We start from the raw sequence: 26402 nt of genomic DNA, 5'->3' as shown, positions 1-26402 counted from the left end.
AACATCACAAGATGTTTCTGGAAATGCTGAATCCTATGCACTACAATGTCACCAACATGGTCCCAGGAGCAATGCCCGCCAGTGCCATGCCACTCCTGTTGATCATGGGCCTCCTTGTCTTGATTTGGAATTGTGAGAGCACATCTTCAATACCAGGTGAGCCGCTCTTTTTAGTTCTGTACCTAAGAAGAATGTTTCACTGGGTTCTCTGGTTCATAGCAGCAAAACATATTTTGGTAAAAAGACAAAGAGCAACGCTTGGAAGATTTCTGAAGACACAGCTGTACTAGCATGCGAGCACTAAGTTGAGAAATGTAAAGCTGGTAATCTGCATGAAGCAGATGAACAGATCACACATCACAAAAGCTGTGTAGACGCTTTCTCCATTCTGCATAGGCTTTTGGCACAGAAGGTACCTTAAAGGCAAGCTTGAGATGGAGTGGAGCAAGGTAAAATTCTAGAGATTTCGTTAATTAAAAAAGCAAAACAGATTCAAATTCATTCCAGTTCTGCTCTACAGGTGGAAGTGTCTCTGGGTGCCCTCCCTTCTGTCTTCCCTCTTCTACTTTGCCTCATCCATACAGTCTCCTTTCCTTGCATTTCTTCGTTCTCTTAATCTTATTCTTCACTTTCCTTTATTGGTATCGTGGTGACAGTGGCAGCAATGTCACCATAACGGTTGAATGGGAGCTGGGCAGTGGGAGAAGACTGGGGACTAGAGCCTTTTTCTAGGAGCGTTGCATTCTGACAGAATTGTTAACAAGGACTGTGTGTCAACCAAAAGCAGAGACTGATAGAATTATTTTGATAATCCCAGGGAAAACATTTGTCCCTGCTGCTGAAATGATCAGAATAAACAGAAATCCCAGATAATGTCTTTAAGTTGGGTGTGAATCCCTCACGGTCATCACTGGTTTCTAACTCCATAAGATATCCAACAAGGCTTGTTTTAACACCATAGTAGCCACCCATTCACAAATGTGCCAAGACTCTACACAGGGCAACTGAAAGTGGCAGCTGGGCTGGGGAGAGCAGAGACAAAATGTATGTCTGGTTTCTTTTTGAAGATAATTGCCCGTCTCTCTGTTTCACTCTACGTTACATTAGTTTCTAGTTTAGCTGAGCATTGAACCGAGTTTTCTCTCTTCTCCCCGGTGGGGTCACGTCTGGAGGAGAAGGTCTAAGAGCTGACAGCAACCCCCCCCCATGGCTTTGCCTTGGATGCCCCCTTCCATGGCTTTCGTTTCCCTTGGTGAGCTCCTTGGTTGGGGAAAAGGAGCAGTTGAGGTTGAAACTGAGGGTGGGGTACAGTAGGATGCTTTTTCCTTCTTTTCCTTGTCATAGGCTCAGGCACTGAAGTCCAAGCCACTCGTGTTGTAGGAGCAGCTTGCAAACAGAAGAGAGGTTGGCACTGGCCATCTATCAAGGAAGCCACGCACTCTCAAATTTTAGTGTAAGAACAACCTGGAAGGTGGAAGTTTGCTAGTTGATCCTCAAGCCCTTTCTCAGAGTGTTTAAATTACAATGCCCTTAAGCATGTTCTCGATATGTAGCTCTCTCTGGCTATCTGTCTAGCCTGGAACTCACTATGTAGTGCAGACCAGATATGTGTTGAACTCACAGAGATCCACCTGCCTCTGCTTCCCGAGTGCTCAGATTGAAGTCATGGGCTACCACACCCAGCTAAAACATGTTCTTAAAAACAAAACCAGTGAGAACTGACAGCCCTCAGGCCTGAATCAGGAAACTAGGTGGCACTTATTTGTGCCTACCACTTATGGGCCAGTGGCAGTCACCTAGACAGTAATCACCACTGGATCTCACAGCTGCAATCACCGCTGGGTCCTTAGCCCTGTCTGAGGTAGGGCCTCCAGGTCGATATTCTGAATCCTTCATTGGTGGTGTTTCATGAGCAGCCAAGGTTGAAAGCCACAGGATAAGTCCAACTCCTCCGTGAGACAGAAGGGTAAAGTCCCACCCCCCAGATGATCTGTGTTTCTGGGTAACATGTTATGAAAGGTAAGAGAAGCCAGAAAGTCCAAACAAAAGAAAGGCTTAAATCCCAGAGGAGGAAAATGGCTTGCTGATGCCCAACTAGAAGGAAGACAGGAACCCTGGCAGAGGACCAGGAGTCCCTAGTCTCGGGCTGTGAGTTCCGACCTACATTCACACTTTGCCTTGGAAATACGGGAAATCTGGTCAGTTCTCTCCAGGGGCAAAGTCCAGGAGTCTCTGGCTTCTGTTGGGCATAAGAAATAAGAAAGCTGGCTGTTCTCCCAGCTCTTTCTGTTACTGCTCTTGAATCATGGCTCTCTGGGCTCTTTGACTCACAAGTTTTAGGGTACTCTGGGTCCTCAAAACCAAGGGGAATTCAAAAGGTGTCGTGGTTAAAAACCCTTACTTAGTAAGTTCCAGTTAAGGCAGCTTCCTGCTCTGTCCCGTAATGTTAGTGACTGTTTTTGTACTTACAGCCCAGGGACTCAGGTCTAAGCAACTTCATTTATGCTTGCGGGGAAGTCCAGCTAGACCTGGTGCTTGGTGACAAGGGATGTGCAAAGAACCTGGAAAGTGGCAAGGACAGGCTGAGAGGGAGGGGGAGGAGGCTGCAAGAGTTGGGGAGTAAGGACTGATTCCTACGGGAAGTGGTGTCGCTTCAATTCCTGTAAATATCCCAAGTCCTCTGATCTCTGGTCAGGACTTGCTGTTGTTAGCTACCTGGCAACTCTCCCTGCCTCAAGAACACACAGGCACTCCAATCTTGACATCAGTCTTTTCCCTCCAGATCACACATTCTCCCTGGGCATCACATACCCAGAGCAAGACACGAGGAAGCAGACATGACAACATGTCCCTCTTTCTCTCTTAAGGAAATGATTCACAAAAAACGTACAAGGCATAGGATGTTAACAGTGTTCCAGATTCCTCCCTCTCCCTCCCTTCCTCCTTCCTCCTCTCCCCTTCACTCCCCCTCACTCCCTCTCCCCTTCTCCCCTCCTTTTCTTTTTCCTTCTGTCTCCCTCAGAGGTAAACATTTTGCTAATTGTTACAAAATAACTGTCTTGTTGTGTTACAGTTTGGGAACCAATTTCTCATCCCCAGACAATACAGTTTTTGTCTTGCTTTAAATATTTTATCAATAAATTGCATGCCACTTGGCTTTCTTCCTCCTTTTGATTACTGTACGCCAGTAAGATCCACTCATGATGGTGATGTCAATGTGCTTCCTTTCCACTGTCACACAGTTTTGAATGGTGTGCGTATCTCATGGTTTACTCATCAGGCGATGTCTCCAGTTGGGTTACTGTGCACAGCATTTGTGTAAAAGTGTGTGCCTGGGTCTCTCCAGGGTGTATTCATAGGTGTGGATGCCAGTTCCCTGACTAGGAGAGCTGGGACATTTTCCTAGCTGTTGGTTTTAAGGGGGCTATCTGGGCACATCAGTGTACAGGGAAGTGTTTACTGCTCCTGGGAGTGGATGAGGGAGTCTCTCGCCATCATCCTATGCCCAGAGAAGCAGTCAAATCTGAGAAGCTGAGAGCTGCCTAATGTGGAGGGGATGAGAATACTTCATTCATATTATACCTCTTAGAGTAGGTTTTTTCATCTGGGTGTGGTGCAAGATTTACATGTAAATTCAAGGAGTATGTGCACACAGTTATAGATGTATGGTGTGTCATAATTATTTGCTTTTATGTTTTTCACGTCATCTCCTCAACTACCTTGAAGAATATAGAATTATTATACTTATCATGGTATCTAGACCCTGATTGAAATAAATATCTATAATAGGACCTCTTTAAGTGTTTATTGTATGAAATAAGGTGACATACAGGTGGTCATTAATAACCCCAAACTCTGCTCCTCGTCTTGGTAGAACACTCAGGTTTTTAACCCATATACTGTCTAGAAATCTTCATTTTCCAGCAGATACAAATCTCCATTGTAATTTCTTTTTAAACAAATGTTTTCACTTCAGTCAGGCATGGTTGGTGACACACACCTTTAATCCCAGCACTCAGGAGGCAAAGGCAGGAAAATCTCTGTGAGTTTGAGGCCAGCCTGGTCTACAAAGCAAGTACAAGGCTAACCAGGGACTTCATAGTAAGACCTATCTCAAAATGTTTTCACATTTCTATGTTTTACAGTAGGGAAATACTGTACTAGTAGGGGATAGTAGGGGAATACTGCTTCCCAAATACAATCCATTTATTGTATTGTCCTTGTGTCTCACGTGGCTTGACTATTACGTAAATAAATTTGGGGACAAATCTTTTCTTAGTCAATACTTGGCCTTGTGTAGACTAAATGTATGTTGTGTGGTAGTCTTCCATTTTTGATCAAAACATAAATACAGCCTAAAGTACCCTAAGGAGGAACAGCAATTGCTTTTATTTGTATGTGCATGTGTATGTGTGTATATGTGTCAAAAATAAAAGGTTCACTATTTATGTTATATGCACATATCTTGTTTATTTGAAAACATTTACTGAGCATCTGTGATGTACTAAGTTATAATATAAATGACATTTTGTTTACAACACATTTTAATAGATCAGAAGCTGATATATTTGATATTTTTGAAGAAATATACATTCAATACAATCTGCTTGTTTACATCTTTGAAGGAACATAAGGGAATTATTTTAATATAATGTCAATCATCTATGATACAATGTGGTGCTGCTGGAGTTAGAAGACTGAAAATCTTTGCTTCCATTGACCTTTTGATTCAAAGATCTTTTCTTCAAACATGGGCAGGAGGTATGATAGTTGTATTAGTGGGGACTTAGTTATTAAAAAATGAATGGTTAAATACTGTTTGCCAAATTTGGGAGTAAGCATTTAGGTCAGATGATTCAACTGAAAGCTTACACCATCTAGATGATCACATAGCTCTTGTTGTCTCATACAATTAGACATACTTGGCTATATAACAATTTCACTGACACAAGGAATTTTTAAAGATATTTAGAAAAATTATTTTACCTGACAATTGTACAGTATTGAATTATTATCTAACTTTTTACCAACCACTAGTACAATGAAGTCTACCAGGTTTGATTGAATTCCCAACACTTGGGAAACTGAGGTGGGAGAATCTTGACGTTCAAGGACACCCTCAGCTAAGTAGTTTAACCCTCTCTCAAAAATATGCAAAGTATAACAGCATATATGTGTAAAAGTGCTGGGCACATAATGCAACCCACTACTTTGCATGCCGACCTAAAAGTCTAACAGACCAAATTTAAGCTCTAAGTTCATTTTGTGTCATAAACCACAGGAAGTTCCCTTCCTTTTCTCTGAGTTCATGCTTTGAATAATACTACCATTGTCCACATAAGCAAGGCTATAAGCTGGCTATTGCTCTGGGCTGAGAGCAGATCCTGGTACATGAGCTCTAGCGTAGATAGAGTTCTTCACTGCAGTAATGAGTTCTCAGGCTTGTACATCATGAGATATTTTGCTTAAGACTCCTTTTTATAAACTGAGGCTTTTTACAGTAGTGGATATTCTGAGATGGGATATTGTCCTTGCAGACTGTCTCTCACAAGAAAGGAAGCCATGCTCAGTTCCAATTCATTCGTTCTGTCAACTGGGTTGTTCACAACCAAGAACTTCCAGATCAGAGCAGCAGGAAGTCATACAGTCCACCAGCTTGTTATCTACCACAGTCTCTATGTTTATTACCAGACAGATCAACCGAGTTTTATTTGGGACTCTCAGAAATTCGCATAGAGCCAGCCTCCTGTTTAGTGGGGCTGAAGTGACAGATCAAGGGGAACTAGTGTGAAGCCATGTACTTTTCATTCATGAAGAGGTAGAGAGTCTCGTATCACACTTGGTTTTGTTTTAAATCACGTTGAGTGACTCACATATAGACCAGAAGAGGTAAAAAAATTTAAATATGAAAGAACTATTTTTGGCATTAGTTAAGAAGTTCACTATTGTCTCATGATTTGTTGTAGGTCCTGGCTACTGTCTGGGAATTGGGCCCCTCATTTCCCATGGCAGGTTCTTGTGGATGGGGATTGGAAATGCCTGCAACTACTATAATAAGATGTACGGGGAGTTCATGAGAGTCTGGATCAGCGGAGAGGAGACACTCATTATCAGCAAGTGAGTCTGTGAATAAACGGGGCTAGAATGGCCAAGGAGGGTGTAGCTCAGCAAGAATTTGCGCTTAGTGTGTGTCGGGCCTGGGTTCAGTTCTCAGTACCACTTCAACTACTTCTATTGCTCCTTTTAAAGCAAGGCTGTAGCTTCCCCTGTTTTTAAAAACTAATAATGAGTTTTTCCGATTACAAAAACATATTTTGGTAAAGCTACATTTTTTCCCCTGTGAAAATAAAGATGGAAAAATGACCATGTAGCAGTCTGGTACTGTAGACAAGCAAAATAATTGAAAGTTTCTTGAGTTGAAGCCAGAGACACATAGATAAAGAACCATGGAAAACTGGGAGTCATTCAAAATTTCTCTGAGTGGCAAATGTGGAACCTGGGGGTCCAGATGGTAGGGAAAAGATACCACTTCTGCTTTCCTGAGAGCTTGGTTTTATTTCTACATGTCAGTGTATAAAAAATAAAAACCAAATCAGAAGCACTCCCCCAAGTCCTTAACCAGCAACAGAGGAGAGGCTGACTCTGACTGATGGCTTCCTTGTGGTGACCCTGCAGGCTCCAGAACCTACAAGGCAGCCAACAGCGTAGTAGAAGCCACCAACTGCTGTCCCCGGATCAGTAGTGCCCATTAAAAACCAAAGTCCCCCTCCCCACACCGTTACACTTTGCTGGACTGCATCCTTCCTAGGACTATTAAACACTTGTCTACTATTAAGAACGAATTGTTTTCTTGTTTACTAGTTTTCTTGTCTATTGATCTGAGAAAATGGAGAAAGTAAAAGACGGCATATCCCACCAGACTTCCAGCTATCTTTTTAGCAAAGTTATCTACAACCACCATATCATAAATACTTTTTAATATTTATAACCCCTGATAGAGCTTTTCCCACAAGCTTAAACCTACCAAGGTATTTTACTGATTCGTCTGAATATATATATTCAAATCTAATAGTATCCTGAAGCCCCGTTCTTTGAAGTAAATACTGAAAGGGGCACAGGGGAGAAAAACATCCTGTAATTCCAAATACTTCAGGCTCCCCAGTAATGTGGTTCTGGATCTATCCAATCCCTTAGTTTTGGCCTGAGGCTTCCTTGTTTCATTCAGTCTGATGTTATAGCATTTGAAGAATGACGAAGGCAGACCACATCTCTACAGCCATGAACAGCCGTGGGCGGAAGTGTCAGGCTCCTTATTGGCCAGCGCTGAGATTTCCTGGAAGGATTCCTTCAGTAGCAACAGCCACAGATCTCAGAACTTGTTAGAAATGTACATGCTTGTACTCCACCAGGACCTACTGAATAAAAACCAGGGCTAGGACCCCACAGTCTGCTTTGACAAGCTTTCAGATGGTTCAGGTGCATTGCTCCAATGACTGGATCACAATTATGCCTTGATTTGCTGTGTTGTGGTCTATTGAGCTCTGGCCAGCCTAATTCAAGCCAATTTGATACTTTTTCGCAATGTCTTAAGTGTTTTAGTCACCTTTTCAAAGGGATATTGTCTTAAAAATGTCTTGTAACTGATACCATTTAGGTTCTGGAACTGGGACAGTCACTTCTGATTTTTCACCCTTAGCAAAGAGACCAGCCTTCTAGCTCTACTCTTCCAAGCATGGTTTCCTTTCCCATTTCCCTTGGTAAACAGGTGAAGTAAGTCTCAGGATATTTATTTGAAAGCACATCTGCCTGGGCAGCGGTTCTCTTACGGGTTTGCCCAGGGAGGTATGTGTAGGACACCTAGTGCTTAGGCTCTGAGATCAAGCCTGGGTGTGGACAGACACCCTCGCTGTTAAGATCCCTGGGTGATTCCAGACAGCTGTGGAGCTTGGGAAACTCCTACCGGGAAAGAAGATTGTTCCTGAGGCCATAGTGTCTTTCTTTCTGGGACTAGGGCAAAGAGCTGAGCAGCTCTGGAATGCTTCTCCTTACTGCGTTACCCAGGAGGCTAGCCAAGGTGATGGGGGTATAACTAGATTTGAAATGAAGAATGATGGAATTGAGAACAGAGCACTAGGCAAAGTCGCTCCCCGAGAGGGGACGTCTAGAAACTTAGGCCACCAGACAAACCCATTGGACAAACACAATTCCTGAAGTGGGGTCCTTGTCACAGTCAGGACCACCCTCCTGAGTCACAGTAGGAGGGCAGCTGCAGTGACTCTTGCCAGCAGTCTCAGAGCCACAGACACAACCTGCCTGCCCTTCCCCCAGCTCCTCCAGTTCATGTCTCCTTCTGTTCCCTCAGGCCTTTCGATTCTCGGAGTCTTTGTGTTCTCCTTAATTGCCTCCAAGCCCTCCATCTTGTTGTTAAAGGCTGAGGTCCCCGCTGGAATAGGACGCGTTTGTCCCCATCTCCCTCCCTTGCCTGCTCTTCAAGTCCTTGCCAGAACTACCTGTACCTCTTGAGCCAACCCTGTTGGACCTCAGTGAGATTGTTGTTTTGATTTGAATGGTTCTCCAGATTCCTTTTCCTTTTGGAAAGTTTGAGGTGTAGAGTCATTACAACTGTGTGGTGACTGCAGCCCAGCTTTTCCAACCAGCCCTGTCCCAGGGGATCAGAGGCTGCTGAACTTCAGGGGAGGCAGTCAGGAGGCGTGCCGCGTGCATGCTGCCTGCGAGACTGAGGTAAGGCTCTGAGACGTGTGTGAGAATGGAACCCGCAGCAAAGCCAGGCAGCGCCCCTGGGCCATTCTGTTCCACACCTACAGATGCTACGCTCTGTGTCCAGGAGGTGTGTGCACATTCATGTTTGTCACAAATACAAAAGTAAAATCATTTACGTGACATATATAAAGGATAATTAACATTCAGTATGCCAATAGAAGTTTTGTCTGCACACCTGTCTTAATTATGTGTAAATTTACAAGGAATTCATTCAGTTTATATTAAGAGCTCATATACTAACTGTTAGGTCTCAATCCCTGAACAAAAGGCTAACTGAGGTACCTGTTTACCATGTCAGAGTGGCCCTGGCTGCCAGGTTCTCCCAGTATTCCTCAGTCCCTACCTGTTACAGGGTATGGATGGCACACCCTGCCCCCTACCCTGAACTTTCCAGCCTAGGGGTTGGGCTGCCCTTCCCCCAGCTCTCCCTTCCCTATATAATCCAGCCACCTGGTTACCTGGCTCGTTTGGTCTACCCATTACCCTATTGGCTGGCCTGTCCCCTCTTGGTTCACAGCTCCTGTCCCCTCCCTCCTTCACTCCTTTCCTCACGTGGCCCAGCTCAGTCTGGCCATGTTCACTCTGGACTCTCGCAGATGTCTCTGTCTCCATCTCTGTCTACGCTCTCCCTCGTAGCTACAATAGACTTCCTTCTCCAACGTACCTAGGAGCAGTATGCTAAACAGGCATCCCAGTTAGCCATGTGTCCCAGGCTTGAGACTTAGCACTAACAGTAAGAATTTACTTTTAATTGCTTTGATAAATGAGAAGATACTAAACACCAGGTTCTGCTCTCGGAACACAGCACTATTTGGGGAATAAAAATAGCTCAAAGTTCCTACTCTCGTGGGACAACATACTGTAAGTATACTGTGAATAAACAAGCGAAATGCACAGTATAGTCAGTCATGCATCCCTTAACGACGGATGCATTCTGGGAAATGCATTCTGAGAAGTGCAGTCTGGAAAATGCATTCTGAGGCTATTTCATCACTGTATGAGCATCATAGAGTATATAGGATGACCACTATGGTAATTAGGTGACATAACCTCACGAGGCCACGTTGTTAACCGTGCAGTCCATCTGTGACGGAAGTGTCATTATGCAGTGTATACATGATGGTCCACTGTTCAGTTTGCATGAAGTTATGGGATTTCTTAAGCTGGGGATTTTTAATGCTAAAGTTGAGACAGTCCCAAGAAAACCAAGTAGATCTGTACTATCCAGGGAGGGGGAGTTGGGAAAAGGTTAGGGAGGACTAGCTGTGGGAAGGCTAGTATAATTGTGAGTGAGTTGGTAAGTTAAGGCAGGTCTCATTGACAGACTTAAAAGGAGGGCTGGAGAGATGCATCAAAGAATAAGACCGATCAAAGATGGTTCCTGCACGAACCAAAGGCTTCCGCAGGACACCCACACATGTATAGACATAGACATGGGTGCGCATGCATGAAAATGGAAAATAAAACACATTGTTCAAAAGACTTGAAGTGAGGATGAGATCTAGGCAGAACTCTGGAGAAAAGTGCATCCTGCAGAAGGGACAGCAGAAGCAGGGGCCACGAGGCAGGAGCAGGTCTGGCCAGCTCAAGAACAGCAAAGATGGCAGAGGTGCTGAACGGAAGGAAGCCAGGTAGAGGCGAGATTAGAGGCTCACTTACTCTGTTTTATAAAGTCTGCCCCACTTTGATAAATGACCTCCCTTTCAACTTCTCTTCTGTGACTGGACTTATTTCCTTGGCAGAACTTCAGACTGGAAATAACTAGGGCAATAGCGCCCTCTAAGGGGCACACAGATTTTAAGCGGTAGCTAACATTCAGTAGAGTCCATAAGACAAAGGTATTGTCCAGAATCCCTGGAACCAGGACAGAAAAAACAATGCTCTGCCCATCCCTCAAGTACTGAAAATCTTCAGATACAAGGTTGTGAACAAAGAATGTAAAAATATATTCTTTTTTACTTTTAGAGTAAGTTAGGAAAGGGTAAGAGAAGCTATGGGTCTTATTTTAATTATTAATAATTTCTGTCTGTTTTATAGAATGATAATTCTACCTAAGTAAAATTTGAAATGCCAGATTAATTTGTTGGCATTCAATTTGAACCATCTGAATTTTTGTTTTGTTTTTAGAAAGAAAAACTTGTCAAAAACTTGAGTCGTTTATGAATATTATTGGTAATTAAATTGGAACTTTGATAGTTTTTAAGTTTTTTTCTGAAATAGATGTCAACTATGTAAGTTATTTATTAGCATTATTATTATTTTATAGGTGGTTTTCTCATTTTTTATTAATTCCAGTGGGGTAAGCTGCAGACATTGCCCTCATCCCCTAAATTCGGCATGTTTATTGTGTAGGGTTGCGTGGGGAAACAGGGTCATTGCATACAGCTGAGCAGGGACTGGGGCTGTTGCATACTGATAGCAATGAGGCAGGAATTATTATTATAGGTGAACAAGGAGGCGGGTTTAGCTAACCTCAGCAGGAGCTGTGTCTGGAGGGAAGCAGTCTTCAGGTTGTAAAAATCCAGGGGGAGAACGTGATGATGTATGTTTTCTGCATTCACTGTCAGCATCCACTCTTGGACCAGAAGGGAAGGTTCCGCCATCTCCTGATTGTCAACACGGCGGTGTCTTTGTCAACAGCACGAATTCACTCAGGACTTCACTCTCACTCACCCTACAGCGATCCTTAAGGAATCAGAAAGCAGAGATGGTTTAGTTGAACAAGGATGTTCTCAAGCTCCCTGGCATGCTTATTCAACCTGAATACTAGAAATCATGCTTTGCATTTGGGCCAATGTGCTTCCATTATGAAAGAGGCAGTCAGAGTGGACTACCATAACTCCCCTGCCATGTTGTATTAACACTGAGATCTGCCTTCTTTACAGGTCCTCAAGTATGTTCCATGTAATGAAACACAGTAACTACATCTCCAGATTTGGCAGCAAACGTGGACTGCAGTGCATCGGAATGCATGAGAATGGCATCATATTTAACAATAATCCAGACCTTTGGAAAACAATTCGCCCTTTCTTTATGAAAGGTAAATGGGAATATACTTCTTTTTAAAAAATATGATTAAATTTGGCTGCCACGTATTTTGAAATAATACTGATAAGCCCTTTATACCTTGCTTATGCATCAAACATCATCCTAAACACTTGACATTTTAATTTCACAGCAACCTCATCTGGTGAAACTTCCTATCACTTGCATTTTGTGGGTGAGAAAACTTAAGTTTCAAACAGGTTAAGATACTTGCCCAAGATTTCATTCAACATTAGTAAATGTTAGCCCCTAGAATACAACCCCAGAGTCCATTATTGTAGCCGCAACAAACTGAAGAGATGGACCTGCCTACTTAAGGTCATTTCAACTAGGGATTTAGTGTTTGATATAAGCATGACCAAACGATACATTGGCAGACCCACTCTCTGACAGGCCAGAGACTTTAAGAGAGAACAGAGAGAGAATCTTAACATAGGAAAGACTCTGTCTGCTGCTTCATCCAGCCTCTGAGTTTTATGGTTGAAGACATGATGACGTCCTAGAAGGGTTGAGATTCCCACCAGTCAAGCAAGTCAGAGGTGAGCAGAGACTCAATGCCAAGTCTCCTTCCCTGGCACGGGTCCCTTATTGTATCATTCTGAAAATGAAGCTGTTGAGGACTACACAAGACCAATTTTTGACACTAAATCAAGCATTAGGAGAGATAGCCATGCCGTGGCGATCTTGCCAAGATGGTATCTGGAGCTACATGGAGTTTAGGTATGACCGTGCCCATCAAAATTCTTCTCTCCATGCAGGCTCCGTAGGTCTCTAACCACGCTGCTACAGACACAGTATGCTTGCTTCCTCTGTAACACACTAGACAGCGTGGGATGAATGGTATGCTTGCTATCTTAAAATTCTGCAGGTCAGAAGTCAGGCATGTTCAGCAGGCGATGACAAGCCTGTGGATGGGAGGCGCCATTGATCTTACCCCGTCTAGCTTCTGAGCTCACCTTCATTCTCTAATGACCGCAGATGGGAAAGTTTCCTCACTAATGACTCTTGGGGCCCGTTTGGGCTTGCCACGATGACACACTATAATATCCTTTTCTTGAGGACACACACTTGAATCATTTGGGATTAGGAGCCTAGACAACTTTGACAGTATTTTTGTGTGTGCCACTGTGTTGAAGTAGATCAATCGCCCTATGCCTTACAAGACTGACACTGGATTAGCGGAAAAGTACACATCTCAGGATTAGAGTGGGCTCATGTCCCAACATTTACTCTTCCTAGGAGGACTTGAGCCAAGTCACTCAGTATCTGTGTGGTTTATTTCTTTATACTCAGAAATCGATGAATAGTATAGAATTGGGACTCGAGCTGTTGTAAAGAACAAATAAAACATGCCTGACTTCATAGAAACATAAATTGTGTTCCACTTTGCCATTTGACCCAGGCTTACTAGGAATATGTCAATTAGCATTTAGTAGTAGTTAACTTTCACATCCAAGAATTAATTCAAGAATAATAGAATCTCCAAATTCATCTGTTCATTTAAGAAACCACTGTTCTCATCATTGTATTAGATACCAATAATACAATAATAAGCAAGACTTGATACTGCCCTTGAGGACCATGTAATGGGAAGGCTGGGTAAGGTGGGCCTTACCGTATCATCAAATACTGTCTAGGAGAGGTTGCATCAGATTTCAGAAAACAGACATGCAGGCTACCCAAAGCTGCTAAGGGCTCAGGAAAGACAGTCCAGGACAGTGGAAGCTTATGTTGAAGTTTGAATGAAGTAAAATCTAACTAAGGAAGACACTGTAGGAGAAAAGAATGTGATATTTGACAACAGAGAAAGATATATAGATCATCATGACATATCCAGGAACCCTCCAAGGACAAACATAAGCTCAAGGGAAAGGCAGGTCCAAGTCACTCAAGACACTTATTAAGTCAATGACTTGAGCATATCTCAAGAGTTACAAGGATTCACTTAAGGAAAATGATATGGGCATTTGTGTGTATTTTAGAAAAATTCCTCTGGTAGCAGACAAAAGTTTAATGAGAATAAAATACAACTATGAACAAGGAAAACAGGTGGGAGTTATTGCAGTGACAAGGGACAGATGGAGGAGAGGTCACAGGACAAGAACTGTGAAAAGAGGAACATTTTAAGAGAACCTGGAGATTTGTCAGCACATCTTTGTAAATATTTTCGACAAGCCCTGTATATGTAAGATCGGATTTTCTAATAAAGTGTTATAAAATTAGACCCCAATTAAATTCCACAAATAGTAAGCTAATTACTTACTAAAAAGTACACTGAAGTGCCTGACATTTTTATAATTAATGAGAGTCCTAAGCAGCTCGATTACTCTCCTTTTGGAGTTAGAGTCCTTTGGTTTTCCTGGGAAGAACTGGGACATATTTTCGAGTCTAAGTCAGTAACATTATGAAATATTAATCTATTGGGGTGTAGAGAAGCAGGTAAACACAGCTTTGGAATGGTTCATCCTGGGAGATGGGGGAGAGGTAGGTAGGAGTATAGAGAAGTTATGTACCGAAACTGCCAAAAGAGCTATTTATTGATGAGGTTTGATTACTTACCAAGTCTTCTTTTGACCAAGATAAGAATACTTCTAAGTATATTTAAACATTAAATCATATCTGCATACACCAGTGCCCATAACCAATCATATGGCATTCTGCTGATTTGTGAAATATGGCTTCAAGTTCTTGGCCATAGAGGCAAATCCCACACTCAACTAAAAGGAAACTATGGGTGACATGTGGAGCCACCCCTTCACTACTATGGGCGGAGTCACTAAGGAATGATTTGTCCCTCTCTTGAACGTGATCATTACCCAGAGAACAGAGAACACCCAGGTAGGTCCTTCCACTTGGAGAAGGCTCCTACTTCAGCCTTCTTTAACACATTTGGGAATTTTTAGTGTGCCCTTAGGCTGGTCTCCCCAGCTCTCTGACACTCCTTTTCCCTTCCATTCCTCCCCTTCCCTTCCCCCTCCTCTCCCCCTTCTGTTCTCTCCTCTCCCTTCTCCAGTTCCACCCCCAACACACACCATCTACCACATTCTTTATTGACCTCAAACTCACTATGGGGTCCAAACTGGCCTTGAACTTCTAAGAATCCTTCTGCCACAGCCCCCAGAATGCTGGGATTGTAGGTGCAAGCTTCCTTTCTTATTTGCTAAGTTTCCTGATATATGTTTCCCCTTTATGAGAGAAAAATCTCCTGATTCAAAGAATGATTGCCTTCAAGGTATCCCAACATTTCCCATGCCATTTGAAGACCTTTTTCAACAAGTCTGAATAACAAAAGACATAAAATAGAGCATAGTCCTGAAGGAAACTTAAAGAAATGTACCATTGTTGGCTACAAAAGCCAGCACCCAGATGGTCAGGAGCAGGGCAAGGGGAGGGCAGAGCCATCCATCCATCCATCCATCCATCATCCATCCACTCATCCACTCATTTGTTCATCCATTCACTCATTCAGTTATCTGACAAATGTGTGTCAAGGGCCCTCATGCAGGCTTGGCTGAAGTACAATCCTAGTAAATAGTTGTTACCCTTTTAGGAGTTCCCCAGTCACTGAAGCCTACTAGGCAAATGACAATTGCTCTGCCTGCCATTGCTGGGTAAGACAGATCTGGAGGTAATCTGAAGAGAGGCTAAGAGTAAGAGCAGGGCACACAGTCAGCATTTCTAAGACCGGCCTTGCCCATCTGTGCTACCTAGGAAGCACCTGAGGTGACATGACTGAGGACCGATTTCAGTGGTCCTGTATTAATATCCTTCCACATGCTCAAAGGTAAAAGAAATGTGACCCTGACCAAATCCAAAGCATCATCTCAAGAGAAACATGTACAGTAAGTGTAAAAAAAAATTGTTGGTTATTGTACCCAGAAAAATTACTGGTTCATCTTCAGTCTCACAAATGATTAACTAGGGCTTAAAGAAAAGCTTGAATTTGAATCATCTTTTAAAAGTAATATTCACTCATTTTTAGTCAAAAAGGTGAGTACGTCTTATAGACAATCAGGGTAACACAAGAAGGTATGGAGAAGATTATGAAAACTCCCATCCTGTTATTGAATGTAAAGTTGCAAACAATTATTCCTGATATAAAAAGGCAAAAGTAGCCTGTTTGTATGTGTCCTGGTGTTATGATGGCCAGCTCTCTGTGCTTCAGCTCTGACAGGCCCTGGTCTGGTTCGGATGGTAACAGTTTGTAAGGAGTCCATCAAGCAGCATTTGGACAGGCTGGATGAAGTCACCGACAACTCAGGCTCCGTGGACGTGCTGACCCTCATGCGGCACATCATGCTGAACGCCTCCAACATACTCTTCTTGGGGATTCCCCTGGATGGTACTGGGTTTTGAATTCTCATGCATTCTGCTCCTTTTTAAACAGGGCGTGTGGGGACAACACACTGAAGCAAAGCACTACTTTGTACATTGCTCTTGTCTAAGAAAGCCCCTCTCGTGTTTCAGCCTGTTCATTTGTAGGTTATACACTTTCAATGTGGAGGTCAACCTCCATTTCTTCTGTGTCTCCTGTGCTGTTATATAGAACATTCTACTATGGGCAAAGATTATCAGTTAGTGTGGTCATTAACATAGCATTGAAAATTGGATGTATTTAACCATTTCTAACCATTCTTTTGGGCATCACACACACACACACACACACACACACACAGACATTCACACACACAAAACTATTTATATGTGTACATATCCCTTCTCTCAAAGCTACTCTATATGAGAACTTGGCTTTACATGATAATATGAGGTAACAATGGCGCTGCTAGTGACAGCAATGATGATAACAGCTGCCAGTCATTTGGTATCTATATACCAAACAGCGTGAAAAGACACTTTACATACATGTCTGCCATTTAATATTTATCCCAACCTGACATCTCACCTCCTCCACTAAACTAGAAAAGATGAACATTTTAAAATGTACGCATAACTACCACTACCCCAAAGCAAACGGTTATTAGGATAGATTCCATTCTGCTGTTGACGTTAGTATGGAACTTTTCTAAATTAATTTATAGCAATGTTCATGGGTTTGTCCATTCACTCAACAATATATATTGATTGGTATTCTTTATTCTAGGTTCTGGGAAGAAAGCCAGGATGATGGGTACATTTTCACCCTTGAGGAGCTTATATCGCAGTGGGGGTATATGGACAGGAAAACAAGTAAATGCCAGATTACATACTAGGCAGTAATACGTGCCTTGAGACAAAAACCAAATCAGGGTAAAAGAGCAGGGACTGAGGTGGGGTAGCAGTGTGGTCGTGGTCATTATGGAGTTGAGTGGTCAGGAAAGATCTCCTCACAGAGGACATTTGAAAATTGCCTGAACAAGGTGAAGTCACAGTCCTGTGCAGAGCTAAAAGAAAAACAATCTAAGGGAATGATGCCTATGCCCTAGCTTTTGTGGAAACCCTTCTGAGCCATCCACATGTTACCTGACTTACTACATCTGAACAACATCAGCTATGAGCCCTGTCTTTCTTCTCCCAGATTATCTTGTCTAGTCCACTGTTCTTCAAGAGGGCTATAGAGACTTTATCTAACTATGCATTTACTCTGGGAAGTTTTTGTGTAACTTTTCACCTGATCTGCTCCAGTCTTCCTGCATACATTTCTGCTAAAGTTATATAGAGACTTGCTGATCCCACCCTGCTTCTTGGGTTCCCCCAGGCCTGCATTGTTAGGAAGGGTTGTGTCGAGGGAACTGTAGATCTCTCCATTAACCAATGACTGGTCCAGACTGTGCCACAACAGCTGTATAATTCAAGTAGATTACCTTTGTTTCCCTTTATACTGGGCATTTGTTAAATTCCCAAGCTGACCTGCTGGCCATATGGGATGCATCCTTAATTTCCATGAATTGTACTTCTTTATTTGTAAAACAAAGGTTAATCTTTCATTCCCCTGGCAAGACTATAAGGATTAAATTTAAAAGCTCTGTAAAGCAACTTAGAAGTGATTGACATTTTGCCAGTTGAAAATAAATGTTGATTCCTTTCCCATTTGTATATAGGTCTGGTGTAATATGAAAAAAATAAGCAAGAACTTTCTTTATCTTTATTATTCAATTTAACTTGTTATCATATTATCTGTAATTGATAATGCACAAGACTCAGGACAATGCATTGGAGAAACTGAAATGATACTTTGGGCCAAATATAGATAAGTATGAAGGCCATGTGAAGAGTGCTACAAAATGAGCTTAGCATTGAGAAGTGAGACACTGAGGAACTGTTAATTAGGTGGGTAATCCAAGTACGTGCGTGGTCCAGCGACTGTCTCAGCTAACTCTAAAATCAGCTGGACTGTGTTAGCGGCACAACGGGCTTAGGCTTTTAAAATTAATGTCATTATTGTTACTGATGAGAAAGGGGAAGGCGCCCATGCTACTGTGTACCTGTGGGGGTCAGGGACAACCTCTCACCTTTATGTGGGTTCCAGGAATTGAATTATAAACATCGAGAGGCAAGGACCCTCACCCCAAGCCATCTCATTTGTCCAAACAACCCCTTCCGGGTGCCAGGAGCAGGGATGCAATAACTATAATGACTACTCCCTTGTCCAGAAAAGTCAGAGCTAGAGGGAAAGCTCAACCAAAAGGGGACATGAGAGTCTAGGCTGTAGTCTCAAGCACAAACTTGGAAGCTGGCAATTCTATGGTTAACACAGTCAATTTAGATGCCAAGTAGATAACTTAATAACAAATGTATTGCTCACATTGTTTTTGTTTCACAGAAAGTTCCATTGTGAAAAAAATCCAGGGTTATTTTAATGCGTGGCAAGCTCTCATCATCAAACCAAACATCTTCTTCAAGATTTCTTGGCTCTACAGAAAGTATGAAAGATCCGCGTAAGTAACGTGAGTTTGGAGGGTTTACAGGCGCAGTCCTGCTGCACTGCTCGTGGCTGCTCTTAGCCACTTTGGTATGTGTGATGCTCCCCAGAGTGCAGAGGGACATGTTGGTTGAGTGACTTGTGAAGCATCCATAGCAGTTTGGCTGCCCTGGGACAGACCAACCAGTACAGGAAGGCTTTGGCTAAGAAGCTTCTCAGCAAGGGGCCAAATGTGTGGCCTGGGGCTCTCTGGAACAAGGAGGCTGTGATATATTTTGAGTTGACAGAAAAACCTGGGGAGCCCTAACACAGACCCTTGTCAGAGCTTTCTGCACATCTAGAAAAACGGAAACACAGAATTAAAGTCACAATTTTGAGACGACTACCAGTGTTTAGAAATCTCAGTTAACTCTGGTACCATAAGATGAACGCTTCCTGTAACTTATGTATATTTGTGAAGAAATAAAACACAAACTCATTTACTCACGAGTGCCAATAGCTATAAAGTGAGCAGAATCTGTTTTGCAGGATGTCTAAACTGAGAAATTTTTGACCCCCCCCCCCCAGCAAGGACTTGAAAGACGCGATAGCTGTTTTGGTGGAAGAAAAAAGACACAAGATTTCCACAGCCGAGAAACTGGAAGACTGTATGGATTTTGCAACTGATTTGATTTTTGCTGAGGTATTCGACCCGAATGAACCACAATTCCCCATCTGATATATATTATGATGGCACACCATAATTTAAAGAATCCTTTTCAGAACTGTGGCATGATTTTTTAAAATCTCTCTAGCAAGCAGTCTTATGATACTCCACCAAACTATCCCAAACACCTGCCATTTTATGACATTCATCATTCAAATTCTTCTGTATTGTAATACAATATATGAAACCAGGAAGAGAGGAGACCTAAGACACTAAATAAAAGTATCCCTCAATATCTGGAATTTTTACTGCAGAACTCTCCCCAGATACCAGAATACAGGGATATTTAAACCTTATCTCTACAATGCCAGAGTGCTCACATGTACTCATGTCCTCCCGCAGGGGTTCACTCACCTCTGGATTGTTTATAATACCTAATACAGTATAACCTTCACTAAGAGTTATGATGTTTCATTATTTAGAGAATAACTACAAAAAGTCTGTATCCATTTAATAAAACCACAACAAAACATATGCGATGCCCAGTTAGTTAATCCGTAAACGTGGAACTCAAGTATATGGAGGGTCAATGGCATGTAGGTCATCAGCTATTTGTGTATCTTTAAGCAGAATGCTAGTGTGTAAGATGCTGGCGCTAACTAAAGAGACCTGTAATTTCTTCTCCTTAAGATTGCTGATGTTTGAGTGTCACCTCTTCTCATTTTCTGAAACTTGATTGCATCTGCCAACATTTTCTCGTCTCTTCACCTCCTCAGAGGCGTGGAGACCTGACGAAAGAGAATGTGAACCAGTGTGTACTGGAAATGCTGATCGCCGCACCCGACACCATGTCTGTCACTCTGTACTTCATGCTACTGCTCATTGCAGAGTACCCCGAGGCTGAAAAGGCAATACTGAAGGAAATCCACACTGTTGTTGGTAAGCAGCGATCAAATAAATAATAGTGTTTTAAAACTTCCCTTCTGAATGTCAATGTCGGTGGCTTCTTACGTTTTAAGAATCTGATAGCAAACGTAAAATAAAAGTAAAACAAAGTAATCCTGCCATATCTTGGCTATGCTGAGTAGGTTAAAATGACAGTCTCTCCTATTTATATATTGTATAAATCATAAAAAAATATGTGCTTATTGAAAAATTCAAGCACCAGCGTAATACATAAAGCAGAAAGTGATGTCCTAATTCTTTTCACTTAGAGCCTCACCCTCACTTCTACTTGCTTTCTGTATGTTCAAGAGCTTTTTATTGTGTGTGTATGTGTGTGATGTGTGTGTGTCGTGTGTGCGTGTGTGTGATGTGCGTGTGATGTGCGTGTGATGTGTGTGTATGTGTGTCCTGTGTGTGTGTCCTCTGTGTGTGTGTCCTGTGTGTGTGTCCTGTGTGTGTGTCCCCTGTGTGTGTGTCTGTGTGTGTGTCCTGTGTGTGTGTCCCCTGTGTGTGTCTGTGTGTGTGTATGTGTGTGTGTGTGTGTGTCCCCTGCATGTGTGTCTGTGTCTCTGTGTCTGTGGGGGCGGGGAGTGAGAGGGCATGTGTGTACACACATGAATGCGGAAGTCAGAGGACAACTTGTGGGAGTCATTTCTCTCCTTCTCCCATCTGAGGTCTGGGGATCAAAGGCTTGGTGACTAACATTTACCTGTTGAGCCATCTTTCCAGCTTGAGACCTTATTCCGTGTGCACACAGACATATGGTCAAGTTTGTCTGTCTTAGGAAAATCATACTACATAGTACTTATAACCTAGTTGTAACCTCCCACAGACTGTCACCTCTCCATTGTTTATAATACCTAATGCAATATAATGCTATATAGTTATGATATTGTATTATCTGGAGAATAACTACAAAATAAACGATGTGCGTGTTCAGTACAAACACAATAAAATATATTTAATGCTGTTATTTGAATCCGTAGCTGGAGAACTTGAGTATATGATCTACCCACCTCGTGAGTTACATATCTTTTTTAGTGACTTCAGCTAGGAAAAATTATCTATTGCTTACAGAAGTGGTGTTTGTGGATTTCAATTGGTGGCAGGAGGAGGACAGGGGGTTAGCAGAGGCTAAGCGATGGGCTTCCTTCTCCACTTTAATCCAGCGATGTGGCCCCTTTCTCCCCACTCAACCCCTCTGCAGAGAAGCCCCCAGGGCTGCATTCAGTTCTTCCGTACCTATTTTCATGGCTCTGCCTCAGCATCATCCTGTCCCCACTCTGCTTTAGAAACACAAAATCAGGACTGTTTTCTGGGAGAAAGCCAAAACTTAATGGGAGTTGTCTTCACCTGGGTGATCTGTTTACGAACAGATAGGAGAAGACATAGCTCGAGGAGGACTTCCCTGGCTTTACACAGTGCTGCTGAAAGAAGTTATTGGTTGTGGAATCACACCACCTTTAAGAAGCGCTTTTATGGCTGTATGAAATAGTTGACGCTAAGACAAAGCTGTATTAGTTTAAATGTATGAGAGAAGGGTTCTGTAGATGCATCGGAAAGGGAGAGAACAAGGAGACAGGATAACGCTGTCCCAGATTCCAGAATGCTTTCTCAATGTTTCCTGTGAGGCTTTCAAGGTACACAGCATTACTGGGCTGGCGTGGCTTGTAGACTGGTGGGAGAAAGAGAACTCAGTTGGAATGAAGAGAGAGAGGGCACTGTAGGATGATGTAGGAGGGGAAACTGGTTTTGAGAGTGCGCTTTTATCAGACCTCTAACACAAGCTCCTTGAGAGTGAGATGTGTTTGTGCCTCGTAGAGTCTCCCTGTGTCTCCATCAGACTCTGCAAAGATAGGGAAGCAACAGAGCATGTTGCAGCATCCATGCTCCCTCTCGTGGTCCACACACAGACTTCCCAGCAGCTGTTTTCAGAAACCTCTGTCACCTTCCCTCTGCCTCTGCGACCTAGTTGGATTATTGGTTACGAGCACAGTACCTAAGACACAGGCTTTCTTCCTAGACTCTTCTGACTGAACTGAAACTTCCTACATGGCTTGCTTTTACAGGAGACAGGGACACCTTGAGACCCCAGCATGCTTTGATTCTGTAAAAGTGGTGGCTCATTTGAGGGGACTTGGAAATCTTGCCAAGCCCCATTGACCAATGTCAGGCCAGGCTGAGACAGTGGCAGAGTCTGTTATCCTCAGCCACACCCAGAGCTAGGTGGGATGATGGTTTTTCATGATGGGGAGCAGTAAGCCACTTTCAAGGAACAATTTGTTTGTGGTCAGATGTGGAGGGCCTGTCAGTGACACATGGGACTAAGCACAAACGACTTAGTACAAATGACCAAGCAGTGAGTTTTATAGGACAGACTCAGTCCATGGTCTCTCTGACTCTGCAGCAGCCTGTCAACCCTTGTTTGGGCTATTGTTTGGTTACTGCACTAGTTGACTCACAAATTAGGAGACAAAGTAAGCAGTCCCTAGGATGTGGAGTAGATGGAAAACTCAAAGACTTGAGGCCCGCAAATAAGAGGCAGACAAGATGCTGAGTAGGTGTGGCTGTCGTGGTACTGCAGAGTGCCTGTCTCTTCTGAAGAGGTGACTGCCCATCCCCCATTCTTCTGCATATTGTCTGCAAGTGGGAATGAAGGTCCACATTTTCAGATACTTTTAAGAAATCTTTTTGGTTGTTGCTATGAAATCATTTCACATCTGAACTTTTATAAAGCTCTTTGCAGACCAGATACAGCACATTTGTTTCCAGCACATTTGTATGCACTAGAATTGCAAACATTTGTTTTCCTGTGGAAAAAAAAGAAGAGCTTTAGTGCTTGTCCCTAACATTGCTCTCCTTGTCCCTGTATGTATCCCACAGGTGACAGAGACATACGGATTGATGATATCCAAAATCTGAAAGTGGTAGAAAGCTTCATTAATGAAAGCATGAGGTACCAGCCTGTTGTGGACTTGGTCATGCGTCGAGCCCTGGATGACGATGTGATTGATGGCTACCCAGTCAAAAAGGGAACGAATATCATTCTGAATATCGGAAGAATGCACAGACTCGAGTACTTCCCCAAGCCCAATGAATTCACCCTGGAAAACTTTGAGAAGAATGTAAGAGCTCCTCCTTACACCCGAGCACGTTGCTTCTGGCGGTGCGGTCAGACCCTCTCCAGCCTTTGCTTGCAGCAGACGTACTTAGCTTCTATTACTTCATGGGAGCACCTGTGTCCTAGAGCCTAGAACATGGCTAGCAGGTTCATCCCCAACCAAAGCTAATGGCTCTCTCTGTGTGTAAAGCAAAATATAGAAAATTCTTAATTTGGCAAAGATTTACTTAAGGCAACTAATCTCTTCCATTCAAATTTATCATTTTTTAAAATTCCTTATGTGTACGAATGTTTTGTCTGCATGTGCATAAGTATGCCATGCGTGTGCCTGGTACACACAGAGTTCAGAAGAGGGCATCACATCTCTTGGAACTGGAGTTATGGATGTTTGTGAACCGCCTTTTGGGTACTGGGAACTGAACCTAGGTCCTCTGGAAAAGCAACCAGTGCTCTTACCACTGAGCCATCTCTCTGGCCCTGAATTTATCACTTCTTCTATGATGTAGTAAAAGGAAAAAAAAACAAACCATAATTGCGCTACTTTAGCATCATCTAGATTCCAATGTCCCAGCAGCTAAGCAAAGGAAATCCATTTTGGCTTTAGACAGAAATCAAGTAAGATTTGGTTTTTATCACTGCCTTTATTCTACCAAATGACCCCAAGCAGTAGATCTTCCTCCAAATAAAACTCAATGATTAAAAGAATCAGCCTTCTTCTTTATATAACTGATATGTAGGAAGGATTTTTGCTTCCATTACATCAAAACAGTGTTATTAAGACAAGATTTCCCAAACAGTCCCCTTTGTCTCCTCTTTCCCTACTTATACACAGCACAAATGTCGATCCAGCACTCTAATTAGTGTTTCTAGACAGGCAATCTGGACAATGTCTTCTCAATACGTTTTATTTATTTTATAATTATCTTATATTGAAGTCATGTAAGTCCATATTGGACAAGACAGACAGACATGATTCACATTAGTTTTCACAGTAACTAAAAGTAGTTAGAAGACCTGGTGTAATAACATGTTCCTGGAATCCTAGCCCTCTCAGGTAGTGGCAAGAGCACCAGAACTCTGGAGCCAGCCCAGGCCATGGAGATCCCTCCTCTCTCACACACACAAGAAGCTTGACACTAACAGTCTGGAAATCTACAGCTTTCATCTTCATTTTATCCATTACACGAAGTCACACAAAGACAAACTTTGTCTTAGTAACTCTCAAAGCACTAGGAAAGCTGAAATTGTTGTGCAGAATTTCTGAATAGCTAGCACTACCCAGATGGTGATTTGCCCTGCCATGCCCCAGCTCATTGACATGTGAAGCAAAAGCAGGGACTTCTTTAGCCACTGTTGTTTATCTCAGGGAGGAAGCAGTGTGGCTGAAGCCAAGCCAAGGCATTCTGACTGACAAGTGTTTTGAGAGCAAATCAAAGAAAGATGGTTGTATGACCTGCCTAATCATATGATCATTTCCATAGGTTCCCTACAGGTATTTTCAGCCATTTGGCTTTGGGCCCCGCAGCTGTGCTGGGAAGTACATCGCCATGGTGATGATGAAAGTCATCCTGGTTACACTTTTGAAGCGATTCCATGTGAAGACACTGCAAAAAAGATGTATTGAAAACATACCGAAAAAAAGTGACTTGTCCTTGCACCCAAACGAGGACAAACACCTTGTGAAAATAATTTTCACCCCGAGGAATTCAGACAAGTACCTCAAGCAGTAAAGAAGTATAGTCAGTATCTACTCTGGAGTGTTACTGTGTCAGTAGTGACACGGAAACCATCCATTTCAGCGGGTAGGTGGCATCAACCTCACAATGAACATGTGATGGCCTGAAGCATTTTACTATCACAGCTCCTAGGGTTTGTCAGCAAGATGGGCTTCCACCACAGAGCCAGGATGCAAAGAAATGGAGAGAGACTGAAACCTTAAAGGACAGAGCCTACAAAATATACTTTGGGAAAGACAGGCCATCAGTTAAATCTGACAAGTCTCCTGCCAGAGTTCCATTGCTGCTGATGTCTGATGTTGTCAGCATATCTCACACCTCTGGCAGAAGTCCTCAAGTTAGTAGAAAAGCCAAGCCTACCTGCTACTGAGCATAAAGGAATAAAGGAGTTTTCACACACTCACACACACACACACACACACGAATGCATGCACACATCTCTCTGTGTGGTGACTGTGGGTAGGAAGCAACAATCTAGACTGTTTCCACAAGTTAAGCCCAGTTACTTCCGATGAACCCATATGTAAGCTGTTTGGGACAAAAGTTAAACATGAGGGTATCCCTTCCTACTCTCAATTCATGCTCCCAGACATGTAGTTTGATTGTAGTAGATATAGATTCAGGTAAAACAGACCTAACTAGTACTGGCCTGAGTAAAATAGAGCTAGGACTCTATATGTGGTGTAGGGGGAAAAATCACATGGTGCAATTCAAATAAATCTTTTTGTAATGTTTGCATTGTTGCTTAGTTCCTTTAGTTTAGTTTGGGGAAATGAAAGCCTACTGTGTCTACAGCTAATGCAGCATCCCAGTGGGCCCTGACTTCTAAAGCTCTCTTGATTTTACACATCTTCTTACCTCCCCTCTATTACCCCATTCTTTCAAAGAACAAAGACCAAACCCTCATCAATCATTTTTTCATCCTACCTCAGATATAGTAGTTACCTTAGAGATTTAACAAATAACTGTCTCATTGAATCACTGTAGCCATGGATCAAATGTACACTGTGGAATTAACTCTCTAGGAGTCAAATAAATGATTAATTTTCTATCCATCACTCTGTGTTCTAAAGTCACTATAAACGTATGTAATAGTCAGTATTCAGTAACTTAAACACTGAAAGTTAAAACTCACAAACATAAAGTGTTTCCATTGAGTTGACAGCCACTGTGGCCTGCATGAATGTTCTTTTTGTCTTACTGTTTAGCAACATGGCTGCATATGAGTGTAAAATATGTATAGGTGCCTTGAAAGCATGAGCTGTCCTT

The 26402-nt window shown here is 42.6% G+C and overlaps 1 protein-coding gene across 1 annotated transcript; it reads left to right on the top strand.

Moving 5' to 3' along the window:
- On the top strand, positions 1-26145 carry LOC101836523 (aromatase). Its single transcript, XM_005069549.3, has 9 exons — positions 1-156; positions 5967-6117; positions 11667-11821; positions 15992-16168; positions 18587-18701; positions 19253-19367; positions 20108-20270; positions 23160-23401; positions 24879-26145. The coding sequence occupies exons 1-9, from the start codon at positions 12-14 to the stop codon at positions 25125-25127; spliced, it is 1512 nt and encodes a 503-aa protein (XP_005069606.1). The 5' UTR covers positions 1-11; the 3' UTR covers positions 25128-26145.
- Positions 26146-26402: the final 257 nt, after the last annotated feature.

This window comes from Mesocricetus auratus, unplaced genomic scaffold (genome assembly GCF_017639785.1).
Source record: "Mesocricetus auratus isolate SY011 unplaced genomic scaffold, BCM_Maur_2.0 Super-Scaffold_100022, whole genome shotgun sequence".
Lineage (NCBI taxonomy): Eukaryota > Metazoa > Chordata > Mammalia > Rodentia > Cricetidae > Mesocricetus > Mesocricetus auratus.
This window is presented reverse-complemented; position numbering and strand designations above follow the sequence as displayed.